The sequence below is a fragment of the Ambystoma mexicanum genome, chromosome 6q, assembly GCF_040938575.1.
Source record: "Ambystoma mexicanum isolate Mex_15411 chromosome 6q, UKY_AmexF1_1, whole genome shotgun sequence".
Classification (NCBI taxonomy): Eukaryota; Metazoa; Chordata; class Amphibia; order Caudata; family Ambystomatidae; genus Ambystoma; species Ambystoma mexicanum.
The window spans coordinates 496,417,542-496,440,967 of NC_090937.1; the positions used below are offsets into that span (position 1 = coordinate 496,417,542).

A 23,426-nucleotide genomic window follows, 5' to 3' on the forward strand; every position below is an offset into this window, starting at 1 on the left:
ATCGGAGCTGCCTGCCTGGCGAGCCCTATCCTTGGCTGAGCACCGAAAGGCAGGCCACGGGCAGGGCCCAGGAGTGCCCGCCCACGTCTGGAAACATCTGGCCCAACAGGAGTGCTGTTTCTGGATCTGATCTCTTGTATTATTTCTGGCCAGCATTGTGCGAGTATCTTCTTGGCGCCTTGTTTAACGTGTGTGTTGCTGCTGATGGTTGCGGGTGGCTGCTGATATACATTGGTAGAACACTGCCAGACAGAGCCTGTTATCGCATGTAATACGCATGGAACGGTGTGTGCGGCTGTTGTGGTGGTATTGCTCTGCTGTGACACTAATATCTGTTCTTTCTCCAAATGATGCTTCCTCAGATGATGGTGAATAGGACGACAGAGGTACAGAACCACGAGACGACCCTAACATTTTACCTGTCCTGTTCTCCTGTGCTTCTATGTTCTATGTCCCTCTACCTTCTATTGCCTATTTCATTCGGCACATTTGAGACAGACGTGTTTCTTCTTTGTGTAAATATATAATGAAATTCAGGACACAGATGCAACAGATCACCTCTTTCCTTTCTGTTACTCCCTACCCTGTACCCCACATAATGCACCCCCATTTACTGTAGGCGTATCTCTTTTCCCCCCATGGGCTCCGTTTGCACTATAAGCTAGTCTGGAATCTAAATATTCTTTCCAGGTGCGGCAAAAGGAGCTGTTCACACTACAGGGTTCTTGTGTTCGCAATGCCAAGGCAGGTGGAAAGACAGGGCTTTGATTAAAGCTATTCACATAATACCCAGAAACACCCGCGAGAGCCTAGGCAATCCAACAGCAGCCATTGTCTTCCCAGTACCCTCGATTCATTACCTGAATCGAGGCGCCTTCCGGCATGTAGGCTATCCCTGCTGGCCCCACATGTTTTGCTTTAGTTCTGGGCTTAAATGTGATTTTCAGGTGAATGTGTCTGGGCTGATGTAGTGGGGCGCGAGGTGGAAACGGGGGCAATTCTGTGTCACTCCTCGGGTAATAGGCATACTGTAAACATTTGACTACCCAGTGCTGGAAATTGACAAAAGTGGGACCCCCCTCGGTTTGTGATGGGCCTCGTGGGGGCTGTCGGAGTAACATGGGTTGGGGGAGGGCTGCTGCCTCAGCCAAGGTTAGGCAGCACATGATCTCCACAAGGAACTAAATTAAGTGCAGCTGGGGGCACCTGGCGAAGGGACAAAGTCCTGGTGATTTGCATAAAAACAAAAGAGCATGTTGGTAAATTAAGAGGGACCACAGAATTGCATACTGGAAACATTTTGGTGACAGTGATTCAAGCATGAAACCCTTCTGAGCAAGCAATGCAAACTGTGCTCGCTGCTCATTTCATTTGTTACAATACTCACCCTAATAGACACATTCCATAAACAACAAGACATGTATACGCATTTGGAGAGTTTCTGTATTTGGAAGTGGGCCCTGAGCTATTTCTGGAGAGAGCTACCAAATGACTCACTCACCTCAGGTTTCTTGAAGCACAAGATGACAGAGGGAGCCCCAGCCCAGGAGAATACCTTGCAGAATGCTGGGCTAGATTGCTCAAAGGGTTTGGGCCGCAGGGTTCATGGAACAGTGCTTTGGCAAGACCAACTTTTCCAGAGCTTGACACTATCTTGTTCTGGCCCAATTCCATCGAACAGTGTTTTGGCAAAACTAGTTTTGCTAGAGCTTCTCTTCTGGTCCAATGCCTGCCTTGGGACCACCGGTATAACACGCAGATTACCTCTAAACATGTGGACATCATTATTTGGCATGCCGAAACCTTGTGCACGTTTCAAATGCTTTAATTAACAAATCCAATCCATATGTTAATTTTCTTAAAAACAGAAGATATCAGGTGATATCTTCAGCTATGCCAAGAGAAGCACCCAGGCATTTCACAAGCTTTTTGTAACAGGTAGGATGACTGCAGACTTTCCCTTAGTCTTAATATCTAAACTGTAAAGCTTGCAATCCCCAAAATGACGTGTTGCCGGAACCCCTGTTACTGAGATCCTAATGCAGCTGCTTCTGTGCACACTTTTCCTTGTAGAGGAAAATGACCGATCCAGCATCTTGTGAGCTGGGATGCCAGGAGTAGGCATGCTTCCTGATAAGTCAAGACCTTCCTGAAATTGAGCTGGAGAACGCCCCCCCCATGCTCCCGCAAAGAAATTATATTAATATATATCATGCCTCTAGTTATGGAAATGTAATGCAGGGGGTATCACTCAAACTAAAATATTCAAGACGTTTTGCTTTAATAACATGAGATCCTAACAGAAAATTGAAAGAAAATATTCTGAACTTGCGCACTGTCACGTTGGCCTTTTCTTAAGCTTTTGAGGTAATCAAAAGGAGGTGGTTACCTTTTTTTAGTTGGTGCTGAAACCCAACTACTTGCCATGCTTGCCCATCTAGTGCACCCCTTCTCTTCTCCCGAGATGTGCAAGCAGTCCGTCGCCACCCACCTTCCTACTTATCTAGGGAGGGCGTGCTGCTACCAGCTCCTGCCCAGACGCCTGGGATAACATGGGCCAGGTGACAGCGGAATGGCTGCAGGCATGCCATTGGAGAGTACAGACAGATGCCTTGGTGGGCCAATATAACAACCACCTGCTCCAAGAGTTAGGAGCTCCTCCACGGGATGTCAGACGGTCCTGTGGTAGAATGATAAAAGGGACTGTCCAGGCAAGGTTGTACAACAATATCTACTTTATTATTATCACCAGAGACGGTTCAAGCAACACTGCGAAATACAACCCACCTTGTAAAGGAATGCAGAGAACAGACAGTTTCAAAGAAGAAAAAGGGATGCTCTCGGGATACTGACAGGAGGGTAGTCGGTATGGCTATTAGCCACTACAGTTTAAGGTTACTTGACTTCAGCACAAAGGGAGCAGTGGGCCTTAATATGTCTCTAGGGGCCTCCCAGGAAGGACCAGGGGGACAGAAGCACAAGGTACCTTGTGCAGTAGGTGTTTTTGGTGCTTGACAGGGTCTACTCAGCTTCAAGGTGCTTTACATGCTTCTGTGACAGAGTTCAAAATGGGAGTCAGCTGCGGGTATCCGGCCGCAAGTTGGTTCGGCGATCGAAGCTGGACAAATGGCGGTAGGCTTGCCGTCACAGCGGCTCAGGGTCAGGAATTATTGTCTCAGAGCTGGCCGGTGGTTCTGAAGCACTGGTCGAGACATCTCTGATGTCTTTAAGCGACTGCGGCTTGACAATGGTCAGTGATGCAATCAGTGGCAGCTTGAGGAACTTGACTGGCTCGAAAATGTCCTTTTAGGCAGATGTTAGTAGATGCCCAGAAAGCCACCTCTTCCAACTTCTTCAATGGGCGTGTGTCGTCATGTGAGGCAGACGGCCCAAAGCTGAGGAGTGTGTTGCAGGCAGCTGCCTTGTCCTTGGTTTTAGGTTCAGAGACCTTCTGGCACTCCCTGTCCAGGGAGCTTGCTGCAGTGCAGGGCACACTGTGTGTTGGTTGGGTACCAGATCTGAAGCAGCTAGAGGGTCCTCTGAGGCCTTTATCTCCCTATGTTCCCTGGAAAAGGTTTAGGAGAGGGATCTTGGTTCCCTCTTTGGAGGTCTGGTCCTTCCTTTACTGGCGGAAGATGTAAGGCAGACTGTACCTTCAGCCAATATCCAATGATGAGTTCTTCTTGCTACTCCTTGTGAAGTCTTCAGATGATCTTCCAAAAGAGGGGTTCAGCCCTCTTTTAAAGCCAAATGGGCCACACAAGCTAAGCCTAACTTAATGAACCAATTCTGGGTCTCCATCAAAAATCTCCTGTATGAGTGAGGTCATAGCCAGAGTGCTTTGCAACAGAAAAGGTAAAAGGGTGAAAACATGTAATACTAACTCCCACCCATCTTCCTGTCTGCTGTGGATCAAAAGGTCCCTCTGGTTAATGGAGCTCTCTGTGGTTCCTGATTAAAGCAGCATGGCTCACTTGAAGTTGCAGCAAGATAAGACTTTCTGACTCCGTCAAACCAAATACTTCTGAATTGGGTCCCCCTGTGAGATGACTACTGTAAACACGCAGTCCCAGACATGACATTTCACTGTCAATCAATACTGAGGGCGGGACTGGCATCAGGTTGACACAGTTGCATATGAAAGGTTGTTGGGGTTTCCCGTCTCCTTTGTTAGCCTCTGTAGCCAGGCCCCACGTGGGCCTGTTTGAATTACATTCCGATTAGTATGCGAAATTGCTGCCACCAGATACAGGGCCCAGCAAAAGGACATGGTGGATCCCTGGAGTATTTGTTAGTTAATTACGCTGGCCATGGCAGGGGGAAAGTATGGTCCTCCCCCTTCTGGAGATGCATCGTCCGATCCCAGCTAAATATGACAGGTGGCGCTGCGCCTGTAGACTGTGTCCACCCAGTGTACACGGGTCCATGCTATGTCGTGCAATGAGCAGAGGAAAATGTGTGTGGATTAGCCCCACACTTTTTCCAGAGGTTGATCTACCATTATTCAATTTCATTTAAAATTTCAAAAAGCCCATGCAAGCGCACACCCACCGCGTGGATGGTCAAATTGCTCACAGACCAGCAAAAAAGGCTTCCAGTGATGGCAGCGATGTTGAAAGTACTGGTCCTCACTACATGATCATTATGCACATCCATGTGCATGGTATCACACGTTATCAGAATTAGTTTGACTACAAACATTGCCCCGATGCAGAAATGCATGGGAAGAATACATTTATTTGCACAAAAGCAAACCGCTCTGCATCAGCACTAGGGCAAACATTGCAAAGGTCCCAGGTAGTCATCCACCATTATTAAAGTTGCCACTCCACTGCCCGCTTTGTCGTGCTGTCTCATGGGTGGTGTCCTGCCATTTTAACATGGGTCAGATGGGGAAGGAACGTGGGGTGAATTGAGGGCTGAAGACACTGTGCCTTGTCTAGCTTTCTCAAGGGGGTGACCCAGGCTGTCGGGGGGACCTAGATCTTGCTCATAAGCTTCCGCGTTCAGGGTGACACCATGCTGCTGGGATCCCACAGCACCAAGCTGTGTGATGTCAGGGACATGCCTCCGCCACCTCCTCTGACTATTATGGTCGCCTAGCAACCAGGCTAAGATCGCTGTATCCACGCCTTCCAAAAGCCTTTGGAAACCCCACCGCGGGTGGCAGCACCCCCACCTGCCATCGTTATCCCGACAAGTTGCTGGTGTCGGAATGCTATTTAGACGCCATATCTTGGGGGTCTGTGCATTGCAGTGCTGCCGTGCACGCTGAAGCATTGCAACAGGCGTGGGCACCGCGTTACTGCTTGCGCTACGGCATGCTGAAAGCAGATTTTTCCTGACAATGAAAAGCCAGGGTGTCCGGGCATATATCAATTCTATTTTTAGCACTGCTGATTATGCAGCTAGCTGGATCGCCAATATAATTAACTCAGCGATTGAAGAGCTAGCAATGGAATGAGAAGCACGTGCGAGCAGGCATAGTCACTTACGGAAGCACGTGGGACCCGGGAGCGGGAGTGGGGGGTGGGGGGAGCAGGGCTTACTTTCAGTTGATGCAAACGTGATTCTGTGTCCAATGAAAATGCATGCATGAAATGCTAATTTTACTAAAATGCGATCTTGCCGTTAATCAAATGATGCGTCAGCTGAGGGGCGTCTTCAACGTCGACTTCCATTGGATGAACGTTTGAATGCATCTTTTCTATTGCCTTTGTCGCTGGATGCCAATCAGCCTCCTGCACACCTTATGCTGAATGTCCATATCTGATCCCTGTACGGATATGGCCCAGAGGAAAAGCTTAGGGTTCTTCTCCTTAGTGTCTAAGCCTGTACAACCTTTTGTAGACTTGTGGCAGTGGGAATTATTCAGGACCACCAAGTCTGCTGCCCATGTAAATATGATGTAGGTTGGTGGGAACGATGGCCACATCCTGAGGTCCCCACGGTGGAGAAAATACACTTGTTTTAGGTTGCTTTGCAAACCCACCCACCCAAAGGTGGGACTCCCCGTGTCCTGTCCAACAAGGGTTCAGAGAGGCAATATAGCCCTCCCACAAACAATGCACTAAAGAAAATGACATAGTTGCGGATTTTTGAGAGTCATGTTTTCTTCAGAGGTTGGTCACAACAGGCGGACATGCATCTGTGTTCTGCTGTAGCGGTTAGTAGGGTTGCGGCTTCCTGTAAGAAATGGCTGTGGGCTTATCAGGAAACCTAGAACTTAGTCCTTTGACAAACAGCCAATGAACATGTAGATTTCGCAGGGTCAAGAGAAGTACAGGTTGCACTGTGTATAATTAGAATCACCAAGTGCAAAGCGTGGCAAGCTCTCAAAGGGATGGGTTGCATACAGCAGTTAACAGTGGAGCAAATTAAGGTTGTGGTTTTAAAGTGCATTTCTGAGTTAGTTTGCTCCAATGGTGCTACACTGCATAGGAGAATGTTCCACATTGTGGTATCAAATTGTACTGGATGACCCTTGGTTTTGTGCATTTGTGTAATGCAAATGTGCTCACTTCGATGAACCATATAAAAATGAAACACAAAAAAAATAATACAATTTCACAGGACAAGTGGCTCATTCCTTGTTTGTAATATACCACCACCGGAACAAAATAACACAGAATTTCTAGTTAGCAACACAATTGGCACCCCCTACAGCAGCTCCTGTGTTCTGGACCTGTTTGCTTTACACTGGGGTACAGTTCTTGGCTGCTGGAGTTTGGGTCACTAAGAGCTACGGGCAAGCCAGAGAATGGGAGAGGGATGCAGTGGCACTCGTTCCCATTCTTTCTCCACGGTGGGCATTGCCAGAGAGAGAAGGGGCACTGTCTGACATCCGCTTCCTCGTCATCAGTGGTTGGGAGGTGGGTGTAGGAAGGTTCTACGATTCCCGCCTCTTTGTTAGCCAGCTGCGAATAGATACTCTGTTGCCGCTCGTGACGGGTAAGGCTGCACGTAACTTCCTATGGCTTATGCCGTACGGTCTCCTGTAACAGTGGCGGGCATTGGCTCAGTCGGTATCCTGTTGTTTGCACAAAGTCCATTACTTCGATGTAATTTACTTAGTGGAAATTACTTCGCCAACACTTCGAAATATATATCTATTTGGGGGTATGGGGTAAAAGGGGGGTGGGAAGGGGTTTGTGGTGGAGGTGGTAGTGAAGCGGAGGGGGGGCATTGGGAGGAAGGCCCCCTCCCCAAAAATCAAAGTGTTTTGGTGCAGTAATTTCAATTAAGTAAATGACATTGCAGTAATTTACTTTGTTGAAATGACATGGAAGCGCCTAGTAATAACCTCCTCCTTGTGTTCTTCCTCGCCCGCCCCTTTCAGTCTGTCACCTCACCATTGGCTGCTTGACTTGGATGTTTTAACAGATTCCTTGTGTTTTGCATGACTTACCTTTCGTTGCTGATCAGCCAAGCTTGGCAGAACTAAATGCCAACCTGTTGCCCGAATGAACAACCTGTAATACCCCGCTGACGTCATATTGTTAATGTCATTGATTAACCTTTGGCCTTTCTGTCTCTGCCCCCTTGTAGAGTGGATTCACTCCCCTGCACATAGCTGCACATTACGGAAACGTCAACGTGGCCACGCTCCTGCTGAACCGAGGCGCCGCCGTGGACTTCACCGCCAGGGTAACACTTCCTGACTCTTTTCTTCCTGTTCCTTCGGGCAGCGGAATCAGAGTCTGGGTCGCCGCGCTGTGGCGCGGCATGCTGGGTGGCTTCTGGGAAGCTTCCAGTCCCATCTCTGGGTCCCTGTTATTTAATGTTATGTGCTCAGTTCAAAGAAATGTGAACATTCTTTTGGGGATTAGCAGAAGGCCATTTTCGTCAATTAGACACCGAAAATCAGCCATCCTTGAAGACATCTGAAATGTCAGACCTCAGAATATGTCCGCTCACTTGAAAGCCTTCTTCGCCTCAATGGGATACATGCCTTCTTCTTCTTCTTCTTAATTATCGAAAGCGTGGGCGGACCCACGCAGGCGCTTCCCCATCCTATAGAGGGGTACATGCCATCTACCCCTTGAGCTGCAACACATAACAGGGAAATGACCAGCTAACAAGTAAGACCAAAAAAGAACCCTAATATGCTAAACAGGGAAACCCATACCTTTTCTACATCCCTAAAAGTACTGCTCTGAGGCGACTGTGTACAGCATCATGTCTGTCGCTACTTTGAGTGGGATTGATGCTGTGTGATGCTTCCATAGATCAATACTTCGTTAGTCCAACACACGTGCAACAATGGCTGATCAATGCCCCATTTCCCAATGTAATTTACCTGAGCAGCAGGCGACAGCCTATACCTAAGGGAAGACCCAGGGGTGCAACAAAACCGTAACTTTGTGGGGTGGCGGGGGTGGGGGTGTGGGGGGGAGGGACGAATGCATCACATGGTAGGGGAGGGGCTACCTTCGGAGACTTTGTGTGGGTGGGTTCTTGGATGGTGCCCCATTCCCGTTTTCCTAAAGGGATGCACAGCAGTGTGCTTACAACACTTGAAACAATAGGGTTTTTTTACTTAAAAAATGTAAATTGGATGGAGGGGACCTGTCATGCTTGCCCTTACGGGCAAACAAGTCCCCTGCATGCATGTTTAGCTATTTGTGCTATGAAGTGCAAAACAAAGGTGTAAATGCAAGCGCCATCGCCCGTACGTCATGGATTATTTGCACTGAAAAAAACGGGATTTGTGCGCCATTCTGCCTGCAAATCCCCATTTGTTAAAGAAGGATTTGCGAGCAGAAAGGGGCACAAATCACGTTTTTTTCGGCGCAAATAATTCATGAATTACCCCCTTAGTTTGTTCACTTTCCAGTGGAAATTGAGTAAATACCACATGCCATGTATGCATGCATGCACGCCAGGCAGCTTTCGCAATGGATTCCTTTGGAATCTGCCTGCTTTTAGCTAGTGTAAAAAGCATTCAGATTCCATAAGAACCCAGAGCATTTACGCTGGCATTAAAATATCATGCTGGAGTTAATGCCATATTTTCCTTTATTTGTATGTCGGAGAGGATGGCGGTTGCAGAAAGGGCCATTTCGTTCCGTGCCACCTCTCCACCATACAAATAAATGAAAATATGGCATGGCAAAAAATGACGCTTCTAAATGTACATTTTATATATATTTATTATGCTTCATCATAATATGTCCCCCACTCTCAAATAAATTGTGTAAAGGGTCACCTGGTATATGTCATAAACCTCCAGCTAGCTGTAAGACAGGGTGTTAGGAACATTTATATCACATAAAAGCAAACCCTTTTTTGCATGTCAAGCTAGAGAACATCATGGGTATAAACTAATCTTTAAAGGGGGGGGTTCTGTTTTACACACATTGGGACTCATTTGCAGAGCGTTTTCCCATTGATTTTCCCATTGTTTTTCCCATCCCTAAGAACAGCAATACTGAGAACAAAAGGAAAGTAATTATCCAGACCTGGACTCGTCTGCTTTTCGTGCTGCTCATGACAGCTCTGAAGGTAGGGTGGTCCAGAATTTCGGGGGCAGCTGGAGTCCAGTCAGCCCAATGGTGTTGTGCCCTTGGGAAGAGCATTTAACGCCCTTTGTAAATCAGAGACAATGGTGCAGTGCCTACATTCCAGAACCGATTGACTGACAGCTGGTCAATAACTAACCGAGAGGTTCCTCGAGAATCTGGAAGGGGCCTCAGCTGTCACCATCTTTAAAAAAAAAAAACATCATTGATACTCTGTTATTGTCACTTTGGCATATAAATACTCGGAAAAAGACCCTCAAGACACCTCACAGTGTGACATCTTTTCAACCTTTTTGGAACCAGCTCAATAAATGAGTGACATCAACAAGCTGGTTAATAAACACACTTTGACAGACTACAAATTGGCACTCCTTGCCCGCTATGTTTTGCTTTTTCTTGTTTTAAACAAACACAATACAGACCAGACAGCATAGCCTAAAAGGCAAACAAATAATCTGCCTTTTTTCAAGATCATTTCTAGTCAAACCACATTCATGGTTGACCACAGCCACTAACACAATGGAGCAACCTGTCTGGGCTATTGACCGCCCCACTCCACTGTCAGCAACGCAGCACCCCTCATCGATCTATTGACCACCCTCTCCACTGTCAGCAACGCAGCACCCCTCATCAATCTATTTACCACCCCCACTCCACTGTCAGCAACGCAGCTCCCCTCATTCGATCTATTGACCACCCACACTCCAATGTCAGCAACGCAGCTCCCCTCATTCGATCTATTGACCACCCCCACTCCACTGTCAGCAACGCAGCTCCCCTCATTCAATCTATTGACCGTCCCCACTCCACTGTCAGCAACACAGCTCCCCTCATTCGATCTATTGACCATCCCCACTCCACTGTCAGCAACGCAGCTCCCCTCATTCGATCTATTGACCACCCCACTCCACTGTCAGCAACGCAGCTCCCCTCATTCGATCTATTGACCACCCCACTCCACTGTCAGCAACACAGCTCCCCTCATTCGATCTATTTACCACCCCCACTCCACTGTCAGCAACGCAGCTCCCCTCATTCGATCTATTGACCACCCCCACTCCACTGTCAGCAACGTAGCTCCCCTCACTCGATCTGTTGACCGTCCCACTCCACTGTCAGCAACGCAGCTCCCCTCATTCAATCTATTGACCGTCCCCACTCCACTGTCAGCAATGCAGCTCCCCTGATTCGATCTATTGACCACCCCCACTCCACTATCAGCAACGCAGCTCCCCTCATTCAATCTATTGACCAGCCCCACTCCACTGTCAGCAACGCAGCTCCCCTCATTCAATCTATTTACCACCCCCACTCCACTGTCAGCAACGCAGCTCCCCTCATTCGATCTATTGACCACCCCCACTCCAATGTCAGCAACGTAGCTCCCCTCACTCGATCTGTTGACCGTCCCACTCCACTGTCAGCAACGCAGCTCCCCTCATTCGATCTATTGACCACCCCACTCCACTGTCAGCAATGCAGCTCCCCTCATTCGATCTATTTACCCCCCCTCTCCACTGTCAGCAACGCAGGTCCCCTCATTCGATCTATTGACCACCCCCACTCCAATGTCAGCAACGTAGCTCCCCTCACTCGATCTGTTGACCCTCCCACTCCACTGTCAGCAATGCAGCTCCCCTCATTCGATCTATTGACCGTCCCCACTCCACTGTCAGCAATGCAGCTCCCTTGATTCGATCTATTGACCACCCCCACTCCACTATCAGCAACGCAGCTCCCCTCATTCGATCTATTGACCAGCCCCACTCCACTGTCAGCAACGCAGCTCCCCTCATTCAATCTATTTACCACCCCACTCCACTCTCAGCAACGCAGCTCCCCTCATTCGATCTATTGACCACCCCCACTCCAATGTCAGCAACGTAGCTCCCCTCACTCGATCTGTTGACCGTCCCACTCCACTGTCAGCAATGCAGCTCCCCTCATTCGATCCGATGAATATTGCAGTCTTTAACATCACACTTCACACATGTAACTCAAAATGAATTTTTGCCCTTTGGATTTGCACTTTACCTCTTGCAATACCTAGAAAGAATTGGATCAGTGGCAATTACATTTTTTTAACATAGTCATTTTGACCTTGATCCATGTTCTCTGTGCTTAGAGTGCCAATGGCGAATGCACGTCACCATGTTCCTAGTATCTTGCATGCCCAATAATCATTTTGAAACGATTCCATGTTCCGGATATTTTTAATTATACACAATTTATCTGAGGAATGATTTTAGAAGGCTTGTGGTTTCTGTGGACTAGTGGCCTCATTACAGAAGCTGCAGCATGAAAACCACGCGTGGTATTCATTATGTACTGCCAGAGGTAAAATACTGCTCATTAGGGGCGGGTGAAGTATGTGTCAGCTGTAGAACGCATTCTGCTTGGGTAATGCTTTTGGACCAATTACTACTGTTGGTAAATGCATTATTGGCTGTGATGTGTGCATACTCACTGACAATCCCTTTTTTCAAGAAATCAATGCAATTCTTTCTTGTGTGACCTCGCTTCAACAAGTCAAACTCTACACACATAAAAGAGAAGAACTAAAAAATAAACACAGTCAATTTATACATATATAAAAAGAGAATGAAAGAGAAGCGAAATCATACAGCCAGAATATGGCGGTAATTACCACTAAAATATGATGTGCTCTGAAATGGCATTAAAAAGTAACAAACCCCAAACAGCTATGTCTCCACCAAGCAGTCGGGCATTAACAGAGCCGTGGCCCTGCCTCTACCTCTACAGGTCAGGCATAGTTTCTTGACAGCAGCATCCGGTAGGCGGCTGGAAATACTACCAGTAGCATGAGCAGGTGTGCTCCACCCGCATCCTGTAACCCTACTGGTAGTAGTATGCTACTGGGATCACAGCCTACTAGAGAGGTATATTCAGCCTAGCCTTCATTTACCACCCGTGGCATGGCTGCCATAGCAAGGTGGTCCCCCAAAGCATTGAGCTTTATGTCATGTAGGTACAGAAGATACCCCAGTGTGTGAGCGTTAACCTCTGCGATTAAGTCCAAGAACTAAAGCACGAGCCCTTTACACCTTTTGGAATATTTCTAGAGATAGTAACTTGGAATGCAAATATCGTCTTTCACAGGCACAAGGTGTTTGTTAGTCAAAGATTCATGTTCGGAGTAGTCCTAACCAGAGCTCACATTGCTGGGAAAAACCTACACATGTGCATGAGCTGGAAGGTGAGGTATCCTTTACAAACTATAAGGGGCTCTTCCTCCACGCCTGCCCAACCTGAAATCACACGCCGGATCAGATGGAATCTTGCCCAAAGAGTCAGGGCAGCAGTGGCAGCAGCTAGCGGGCTCCATTCATGGTCACCACACACTGTGCATGTCGCTGACACCCCGCCAACTTGCTCTCCCTAAATTAGCTCCACCTAGCATTATCAGAACAGTCGGCACAACTCAAGGTTTGTATACCAGTACATTGTAAAGATTGCAGAGCACTACACGTCCTCACACTTTACCCCCTCTGGAAAGGGATTCCGGAGTCTCGCAGCAGAACGTGCCTTACTCTTACGCTTATTAGAAAAGAATGTTGCCCGTTTCCTTTACGTATTACTAATGTTGCCGAGGCGCAGCCTCGGCCACCACAGCGTCTCTGGGTGCTGTTATGGCGAGGAAAGTAATGCTTGCTTTGTGTTCTAACCTCTCCTTCTTTGACTTCAGAATGGAATTACCCCGCTGCACGTGGCTTCCAAAAGGGGCAACACAAACATGGTGAAGCTTCTGCTGGACCGCAGTGGCCAGATTGACGCCAAAACCAGAGTAAGTGATTGAGTTTCCAGGGCACCAAACGCTCATCATTCCTCTTGCCAACCCAGCCCAAAATGGCCGACATCTTTACACATATTCTCACAATGACTGATCGGATCTTGCTTCTTTTCGTCCGAAATCACGTTTAAAAACAGTTTGTGCAAAGAAATGTTTATTGCTATGTTCAACCAGTATAAAAAAATAGAAATGCACCTCTCAGACTAAACAAAGTGTACACACACGTACACACACACACCCACCCACCCACCCCCCTATGTGCCAGACTTCTTGTAGCTTTGAGGGCTCTTTGTGATGTTCACGAATCAACAAATGATGAAAACCTTTATAGCGGATTAAAAAGAGCAAAAATATATCTATTTATTTTTTTGTTTTTCACGTTGGGGGTCTCCCCTCAAATCCCCCATTTCCCCAGCTTTGTTACCACACCACAACCCCCTCCCGACCCCTTTTTATCCATTACCTCACCACCATATATACTATAAACAAAAAAACGATATGTTTTCGTTATTTTTAATTCGTCATAAAAGTGATTGATTATTGTGAATTCATTGAAATCACGGTGTACCGCTTTGAGACACCCACTCATACTATCCCATTTATAAATCTTAAAGAAAAACATGATTTTGAAACCCCACGTTGAAACCCAGCAGCACTCTACTACCTTTACACAATAGAGCAGAAACAGGATGTACATGTTTGTATGTTTGAAGTTTCTAGAAGTGTTTTAGGAAGAGCGCATTAGCTTTAATGGACAACCATCAGTTATCTGGAGAAGCCCTATTTCTCTTAGCAAAGTGCTTCTCGTCCCTTGTGGGCTGCTGCTGGCTGATTTCACTAATTGGACTGTAGTTAGGCTGCAGCAGTTGAACTGCAAGTGCACTGTACCTGTTAAGTTATAGGCAGAGTGTAGGGAACGGTCTGTAGTTAAACTGCAGCAAGATGTCCTCCATCAGCCTGGCACCTTTGCCATAGAACCACGCATAAGCTGACCAGCATGCCCCCTGCTCTCTGCTCAGTCTTGTTCAAGTTGTTTTGCGTTTCCCGCTTTTCTGCGGCAGAGATCGCTTTGCGTCTTGTTTTTGAGATCCCTCCCCCTCCTGATTTGTCGTTGGTGTGCTTTCTGTGGTTTCCTTGTGCCAGTTTTCATGACGCCTGGTCCTGGTGCCTCCTTTTTGTTCCCCTTTCTCTTGCTTTGCCTGCATGCCTTGTGCTTTGCTATGGCCGTGGGTATGTACTGTAGACTGATCAGCAGGTAGGTTTTCTGTTGCATGCTGCTTGTGTGCTGCACTTACAGATTAACACAGCATTTCTCCCCCGTCGCCTCACCCACTCCAGTGAAACTAACCCGCTTCTGCCAATTACCAGAGTGTTGAACTTCATCCCCGCTGTCTCTTTTCTGCTCTACTCACTCCATGATCTACATTCTGAGCACTCACAGGAATTCCATCAACTCTGACCCCATCTCAACTTCCGGGGAATCTTGCCTTCATCTTCCCATAGTTTCATATGGAATGTGTCCCCGGGCCTTAGGCCTTCTACCGTGACCGGAATCACAGTCTATGGACTACCTTGTTGGCTCTGGAAACAGGGATTCTGGGGTCTAATCTTTACTCCTCATTGTATAACTTTGCGTAATTCTAAGCAATCTCTTTGATCTCTCTGCGCCTCATTACCATATCAGCCAAAGGTGGGGAGGCCATACTAGTCCCACTGTTTAATGCTAAATTCCAAATTGGTGATTTCCATTTAGATTCATTTTCTTTTAAAAGTGAAACGTTTCAACGAGCCGATTCTCTGACACATAAAAATTAAAGAATGTTCAAGGGACACTGTAGGTTAAATGTATTAGACTCACTTTTTGTAGCGCGGGCAACATTTTAGCGGCTTGTGTAACGCTATGACCCATGCCTGTCCCACGCAGAAGGACCAGCCTGTGATCTCCTGTTTCCAATGGCAGACCTTCTGTCTCACAGTAGGATGACACGCTTGGTCATTTGCTCATAATATGGCCCCATTTAGGGCTGGGTTCAATCGTAGATTTTCAAACCTTGAGGGTCATCACATCAACCTGAAATAATTATCATTCCCTTCAGACACCTCATGGCAACTTCGTGAGAGGGGCTTCTGAAATCCAGACCTAAATGGGGTCTTATACTCTAGTTGGTTTTCTTTAAAGTGTCTATCCTGGATTTTTTTTCCCTTGCCTGCATGTTGAAGCTCCTTTAAGATGGAGTATGTGCTCTTTTGACACCGAGAATGTTGTGACGTCTTTGCTCGCACATATGTGTGCACTGTGGTTACATTTGGGGTTTCTGCCCTACAGGCTCCTATTCCACATAGCCATTCATAACCATTATAGGCTAGCAGCTCGCCACGTGTGTGTGACGCTCTTCTATTGCTTGACCCATTACTGCTGCGTGTTCATTATTTGCGTACATGAAGGTCATACGGCTTTAGCAGCGGCAAGAGGCTGCAGGGGGTTGCCGTTGTAAAGCCCCTCTAAGGAGAGGAGAAGGAATTCCGGGACTTCAGGGGTGAGGGGAGGGGAGAATCGCATTAGATATCCGCTACATTGGATACCAGCGGGTGGCAGAATTTCCCTTTATAAGGGGGTAGCCACTGGTCTCGCTGCCGTGACCACCAACACTTGCAGTACTCATCCACAGCACAGCATGCAGTCATTAAGGGCTGGGTGACTCTTTTCCTAACACAAGCGTCCCTTGGCTCTGCTGCCCAAGCTTACTGGACCAGATTCATCCACACCCAACAGTACCGCTGAGGTTCTGCAAATATATCCTAGTATTTCCTATAAGGTTTTAGAAAGGGGATGGGTACTGTAGATCACGGCTTTTATCTGTATTTGATTATACATAAATCTGTATACTCAGACAAGGAATTTATCTATGTGCCTTTATCGATCTCTGATCAGCCTTCGATAAGGTATATACAGAAATCCTGTGGGATATCTTAGTCCAAATGCGGGTACCGCTTAGTTTATGAAATGCAACGAAGAGGCTATGTATGAATAATACTGCTGTGGTTAGATGGGGTATAACGGAGAAGATACTAAGCCAGTTGAGATTACAAATGGGTACGATAGGGTTGCATGTTGGCACCACTTATGTTTCTCTTATATATAAATGACTTGGCAATCAAGATTGTAAACTCTAATGTACCAATAATCAGCAAAAGGAAGGTAGGCATTCAACCTATATGCTGGTGATGCCTCTGTAATCTCTAACGTGCCTCTTGGACTCAATAGAACATTTCAGATAATCTCCAAGTTTTCTGTAGAGAAAGAAATTGAAATCAACTTAGTTACACAAGTAGTCATGGCGTGTTGTAGAACCAGCCTCCAAAAACAAGTCAATTGTTTCAACTATTTAAGTATCAGACTTTCAAGCAATTTGCCGTAGGCTCTGCGGATCTCTTCAAGTGAAGCGGTCCTGAAGAGGCAAAGTGGCGCGTTGCTATCTGCAGATATCAGTCTAGGGTAATGGTGCATCACTTATGATGACTGGTGTCTTTGAAAGCCCAGGCATCAGCGGCAGCATTGTCCGGATGCAAATTGCAGGGATTCCAACAGGTGCACAACATGCAATCGATTGAAACAAACGTCCTACAAAACTGTTTTGCTTCCCTACCACTAGCACTACATTTTGCCATTGTTACGTCTGCATAGGCATGAAGAATTAAAAAATATTAAGTCCACTCTATGGGACATTTTCTGAAAAGATGGAGGCAAATCCTGGATGTGGTTTAGTCAAATAAAAACACCTTTGAAACGTTAAGTTTCGCCCACCTGCTCCAAGGTACACGTTTTCCCTCAAATCAGGACATTTCTGCAGTCAAAAATGCATTGACAGGAAGGAAGCTGGATAACCTGATGCATACACGCTGCAGTTATATTAGGTTCATAGGCCACCTGTCACTAAAGGACTCCCCAGACCCGGAAGTCTATTTCAGCCGTATTGAGTCTACTGCTGCTACCGTTTTATTTATTACATGTATTCTTCGCCCAGAAGAGTTCACTTCAGGTTGAAAGTTCTCTTCTATTTATAAATACTGTTTTTATTGTCCATCTGAAATCCAGTGTGTGACTCATGTCATGTTTATGTTTACGTTCAATCCACATCGTTATGTGGAAGGCGGGACTAGGCTGGGGGCTGGACATGGGAGGGGAAAAGATGTGTCCGGGCACCGGGGGAGGTTGTTAAAATGGTAGCTACGGGTGTGCCTCCCGTTATTCCAGAGCGCGCGGCGCCCTGGGGCTACTGAACTTACAGCGCAGAGGAGTGTGTTCACTTCACAACAACTCACTACCTTTTTAAATGTCCTTGTATTTTGCACATTTCGGGTTGATGCCGATTTTGTATCGTACGAGAGCAGTGACATGGGGCCATGCATGTGATGGGTTTAAGAGCACAAGATGCCCTCCTGACGTCTTTGCAGTGTCACATTTTATCAGTAGGGCTTGGAAACTTAGAAGGAGGATTTTAGGAGCAAGCACATGTTTGTCGACGTAATTTTATATTTGTGTGTATTTGTGTTCGTTTTCATGATTTTAAATGGGAAATTGTGACCAAGAGTGAAATATCTATTGCATTTTGTGAGCTGTTATGAAAACCCTTGATCTATTTTTAATAGGTTTCTTTCAAACTATTGTACTCATACCTTTGGTATTGTATTATCTGTTGTGCAGCTTTCGTGGCTTTGAGACCAAAACAAACTATTGTCTGATCTGATCTTATCCTATAAGGACTTTTTCTGGTCAGGGTGAAAATACTATGACCACCAGCAATTCTAACCTCGTTTTGGTTAAAGAACCCCTGCATGTGACCATGTGTCCCAGCCAGAAGTATTGGATGTCAAATATGTTGGTTTAGGGAGGTCTGGCACCATTAAAAATAAACATAAGAGGCTGATGTGACTGATGTGCAGGGCCCTTATGTGTCTTCAGGGCCTTGACACCCAATATCTCTCATCCCAGCCGCTGTCTTTCTGCTGCACTTACTTGGGCACACCCTACACATGTGTGGTTGCACTTACTTTCTCCTTTTCTTAGCACTTACCCTGAGCACTTCTCCATGAGCTTCAAAAGCACCTTTGTCTCACCTCCGCCCCCTCTGCACTTGCACGTTCTGAACACTCCCAAGGCATAGTAGGTTTGTCTCCCCTTCCCTTTATTCTCATTATTGGGTTGTAATATTAATTTAATTATTTATCCTTTGTAATTCATTGTCTACCTTCCCCTGTCCCCACCGTGTTTGCCCTGTGGGCGCCTTGAAAGAGTTTTACTAATTGTATAAGCACCTAACAAGTGACCTATAAATAAATAAAAATAAATAAGGTGAAATTAACCACAAACCAGCTCCAGACCAAGGACCAACCCGGCGGACACTAATAGCATGAGGTCCAGCACAAGGTTGTGTAGTTGCTGGGCATTGTGCACAGAGGAACCAGATAACTTGGAAAGATTCAAGGGGAGCAGGGTGGTTGCTAGGTCTGGAAAAGAGCTGGGGCTAAGCTAATTACAGGACTGTCGGTCGGGACTCGGGCCTAGCTAGCCTTTTGGTTGTAGCCTCTGAGCTTCTCCAGGGCTACAACCAAAAGACCCGGGACTATAGCCCCCTCCACGCCTCCTCCCTCATGAACGCATCTGAAGTGGACCCCTGTGGCTGACACAGTGACAAAAGGGGAGGGTGATGCTCATCTTTTGTGTGAGTCCACAGCAGACATTCATCAGAAGATCATTAGGGGTGCACCGTGGTAGGTGGTATGGATGCAGGATCCCCCGCACCCTCAGCGTGGGCAACACCATCTTGACTTGCAGGAAGTGGCAGAGGCGTCAGCGTCCAGACAAAGGATGGCCTGTGGGGGCAAGAGTCTTCAATCGTGGGCTCTCCACCACAGGCGTGTTCTGGGTTAAGATAATTGCAGCCCCTGAACGTGGTAGGGGTCACTGCTAGACTGGGGGAGAACGCTAGAAGGACCAGAAGCAAGCACAGGTCTCTTGTAGGTGAATAGGAATAGTCGGTCACTGTGGGTTTCAGGTGTTCCATCATCTCCTTCTGAGCTGAGGGTTTCAGTAGCCTGGTCTGATGGCACAGTCATTGAATCTATTGCCCTCTCAAGCCCAACACTCCTAGACACAAGGCATTACATGCAGAAAATCAGACGGGGCATCAAGGGAGACTTGGTGAGAGTGGGGCCCTGAATTACCCAGTGCAGGTAACATCGTCACAACTAGCAATTCCGCTCTCTTCGGTGTCGTTTTCTTGGAGAATTTGGTGAAGATTCAGCCCCTCGTTCCCACCCCCTTCCTAATTGTTTTCAATCAATGCCTAAAAGTTAATTTGTCCTTTTTGGTAGCATCAGCTCTTGATATCAGCTCGGTTTCGGTTTGAGAACTTCCTTCAAAAACGGAACGAATCCAAACATGATTGGATGGCTTTCACCTGTTAGGATCCATGCCCATGTAGCTTCTGCCTCGTGGCGCTGTCTACTTGAAATAAGACTACCAATGTATCGAGTTCGCAGAGAGGTCACCCCAGTATGCAACAGGGTGATATGTTTTGACGTTTGCATCTTATCTTTTAAAGCACAGCATCTACAGGTGAGGTCAGAGACTCATATACATTAGTGTCCAGTGCTTAATTAAAAACATTTTTAAAAAAAGTGCTAGGGCCCAAAAAATCTTGTCCCCATAACGCCAGCCTCGGTGGGAGCTGCCCGCAGTGCTAGACCTAGATCGGCCCACCACCAGCCCTTCACACTGCTGCTCCATGTCACATGTTTGGCGCTGCAGCAACTGCTGGCACAGGCTAGTAGTGGCATGGGTACACTGGACCAGGGTACACCAATGTTCTCCCTACACTTATTAAAACTGTCCTATTGTAACTAAAGGGTGTAAAAGTAATCATTTATAAGAACTCCAATTTTTGCAGTTGAACTCAGGGTGAGATTACATTACTTGCCCGGGAAAACACACTTAGGCTGAACAGCGAAGAAGGGATTTTAACCCACTCTGCAATTTGCAATTTGGGAACAGAACAGCCACCTTCTTCCACGCTTTACATGGAACAACAATGTAAGTGTTGGGTGTCAACAAGACCTGATAATACTGTCCTATAGAGTTTACTTGCAAAATACACACATTGCATAAAAGCTTCATGACAGCATGTTGGTCCAAAATAACATCAGTGTACCTTTATTTTCCACATCACAGGGCAGGGCCTGCGTATACAGAACAGCGCCAGAAATTCTCTGAAGATCAGCTATCGATTAACGAGGAAAATCATAAACCACCAGCAGCCGCGGAAGAATGCTTAGCAGCAGGCTTGCGACTCTCTGCCCGTGTCTGTACCCAAGGCACACATATATCATCTAAAATAGATTTCAATGAGGTTTAAAACCTCATTTCCGGAAATAAAATGACTGACCATCATAAATCACAAAATGGGCGGCGGTCTCTGGGGGCAAGCTTTGGGGGGCAGGGGAGGTAATAGCGTATAAAAGGCCTATACATGATTGCACAGCATGGTGCCGAATGCACAGGGTGAAGATTGTGATGCAGTAACTGTAATCCACTCCCCTGGCGCCAGACCTGGGAGGGCCAGACACACTGGCACACCAGAGCTCAGCCACCCATGGGCAATGAAGACACCCTGCACCCCCTCTCAAATACAAAACCTGACAGCATCCCCAGTTTGCTGATATTTACGAGAATTCAAGAGAACTCAAATTGAATAGAAATAATATACTTTTCATTGCAGCCTATTCCATTAATCAGCCCTCTTATGAAGCAGTGGCACTTTTGCACCTTTGCACACTCTACATACGTGGGAGTATTCACATGACATTTAGAATGATGTTTAGAGGACACAATGATCGCATGAATGAATGAATGAATGAGTTGAGGTGTGATGGGGAGGGGGCATCCAGTGAGGGGATGCCTGATAACGTGGGGAAGGCCAGTCCTGATGATGCAAGGTCCAGTCCTACTATGGTAAATACCACTCCATGAGTTTGGGTCTGCCGAGGACATGCCTCACCATCAGGTGAGGTTGGCACCATTCAAAGGAAGGGGGCGTGGTATCCGAGTGTTTATGTCGGCCATTTAGAACATTCTAAGCGCTATGCAAAGCTCTTCCACTCTGTACGCCAGGACAGGTCAGCAGACCCACACCCTGGAAACTCTGCCAATTCACTGGGCGTCCACTCACACTCGGGGAGCATTTGCTCAGGTCCTTTGAGTCTTGCAACTTGACGTTGCAGCCTTTTACACTGAAGATACGATTTTCGAGTCCAGCACATTTGGATCTTAAGAAAATGCATCTGATTAGAATGGCTCCTATTAACAAAGGTGCTGTGAAGCCCGGCAAGCAGCACTACATAAAACAAACTATTATCACTTATGTATGCTTTCACAATGGCCCGTGCATGCTGCTGTTGGATTTGGAGCAAAGTATTTAAGCGAAGAGATCAATGCACGTGCATGTGGAATCATATCAGTACAGCCGGTCTCTAGTGTAGCCTGTTCAGTACAGCCGGTCTCTAGTGTAGCCTGTTCAGTACAGCCGGTCTCTAGTGTAGCCTGTTCATTGTACAAGAGGGCGTAAAAGTCTGGGGCAGAATCTTGCGTCCAATGGTCAGTAATTAGGACCCTGGCTGCACTGATGGCCCCGCAACTGCCCCGTATGTATTGACTGATTGGGCAAACACCTAGAGGGAGCAGAGTGTTATCTCACCCACACTCCCCACAATCCAAGACCTCTGATGTCATATCCCAGGCACCCCCGAAGGTTCACGCCTCTCAAAAAACACCAGTACTTAGAGAGAGATTGGCGGGGAGGTAGCAAGGGGAGTCAGCCCCAGTGTTCCCCTCTCCAGGGCTCTAGCATGTCCCTTGGCCCAGCACTAACCGCTATCAGCCTGGAAATCTAATCGAGCCCCTTGCCCCTCACTTAAGCACCCAATACCCCCGGCCCCCTTCACCTTCTGACCGACCACCTCTTAAAGACTGCACTCATGCAGGTGGGGCTGATGCCCCTGGACGCCAAACTGCCCTCACCACCTTTATCTGTTCTGCTAGCCAGCCTAGGGCCCCCTACCTCTTGCGGGACCCAAAGCAACAAGGTGAGGCGCAAATGCTAGAAGCGTCTCCTACAAACTCTATTAAAATAGCATCATATGATAAGGGCAAGGCTTTCTAAAGCGTTCATGGTGAAGTCATTTGCTTCTAAGCACTGTAACATTATGTGCTATTACTCTATTGGATGGTGTCCATTCATTAACTTCACAAATGAAGGGTTAAGTATGGTAATTCGAACCTGATTGCAGACAGCTCTCTGAACGCATGCAACTCACTGAGTGGACACATTAGTGAGACGTACTCGGAGTAAAGTGCCTCGAGGCGCTGGCTGCGAGTGCACCTCTGAAACACAATTTCGTGGGTACGCTGCGTACCCACATTTCGGGCACCAGACGTTCTTAAGAAATTCTGCTTCAGGGTTGCACACTCATCCGCCTGAAAGTTTATAGAAGCCTTCAATCTGCCAGCGTGCGGTGCCCCAAGGCTGGGCCCCTTGCCACCAGGCACGCAGTTGGCGCTTCTGACACGCATGGTGGCGGCGGGGTTTGTAGCTGTTGGAGGGGGTGGCAGGTTTGCTGATGAAACCCGCAGTGTATTGCTGCAGGGAGTCTGGACACTGGACAGACAGGGGACACCACCAGGGTACCGCGGTCCGTGCCGGACAGAGGGACCCCAGCCCAATCAGCACTTCACACTTTCAGGCTTCACACTTACCTGCTTGTGGCTTCTTTCTTTGAATGTCGGCGGGGTCCTGGTAGCTGGAGACTGAGTCTCCTCAGTCAAGAGAGGTCAGGGCCCGGGGTACAAAATGAAAAATAAGCCGGCTGACTGGGAAGCAAAAACGAGGCCGCACCACACGCGCTGGGCTGGCTTAGGCAGCCGGCTCACTCCTCAGCTCTCACACAACTTCACGCCCTAACAACAACTCCTAAAGTGAAGCTGGCGCGGCACTGCCTGTGTGCCCAAACAACAACACCCACGTGACCCACCCCCACAC

At 47.3% G+C, this 23,426-nt stretch overlaps 1 protein-coding gene across 40 annotated transcripts in view; it reads left to right on the forward strand.

Moving 5' to 3' along the window:
* Positions 1-23,426, forward strand: part of ANK2 (ankyrin 2) — a 1,645,279-nt gene that overhangs the window by 1,114,237 nt on the left and 507,616 nt on the right. For 32 of the 40 annotated variants that reach the window (XM_069630993.1, XM_069630997.1, XM_069630984.1 and 29 more), the window contains 3 exons: positions 363-386; positions 7,549-7,647; positions 13,228-13,326. In XM_069630993.1, coding sequence (XP_069487094.1) covers positions 363-386; positions 7,549-7,647; positions 13,228-13,326 — 222 coding nt within the window. The remainder of the gene's footprint in view (positions 1-362; positions 387-7,548; positions 7,648-13,227; positions 13,327-23,426) is intronic. The other 8 variants (XM_069630987.1, XM_069631014.1, XM_069631001.1 and 5 more) reach the window with 1 other exon arrangement.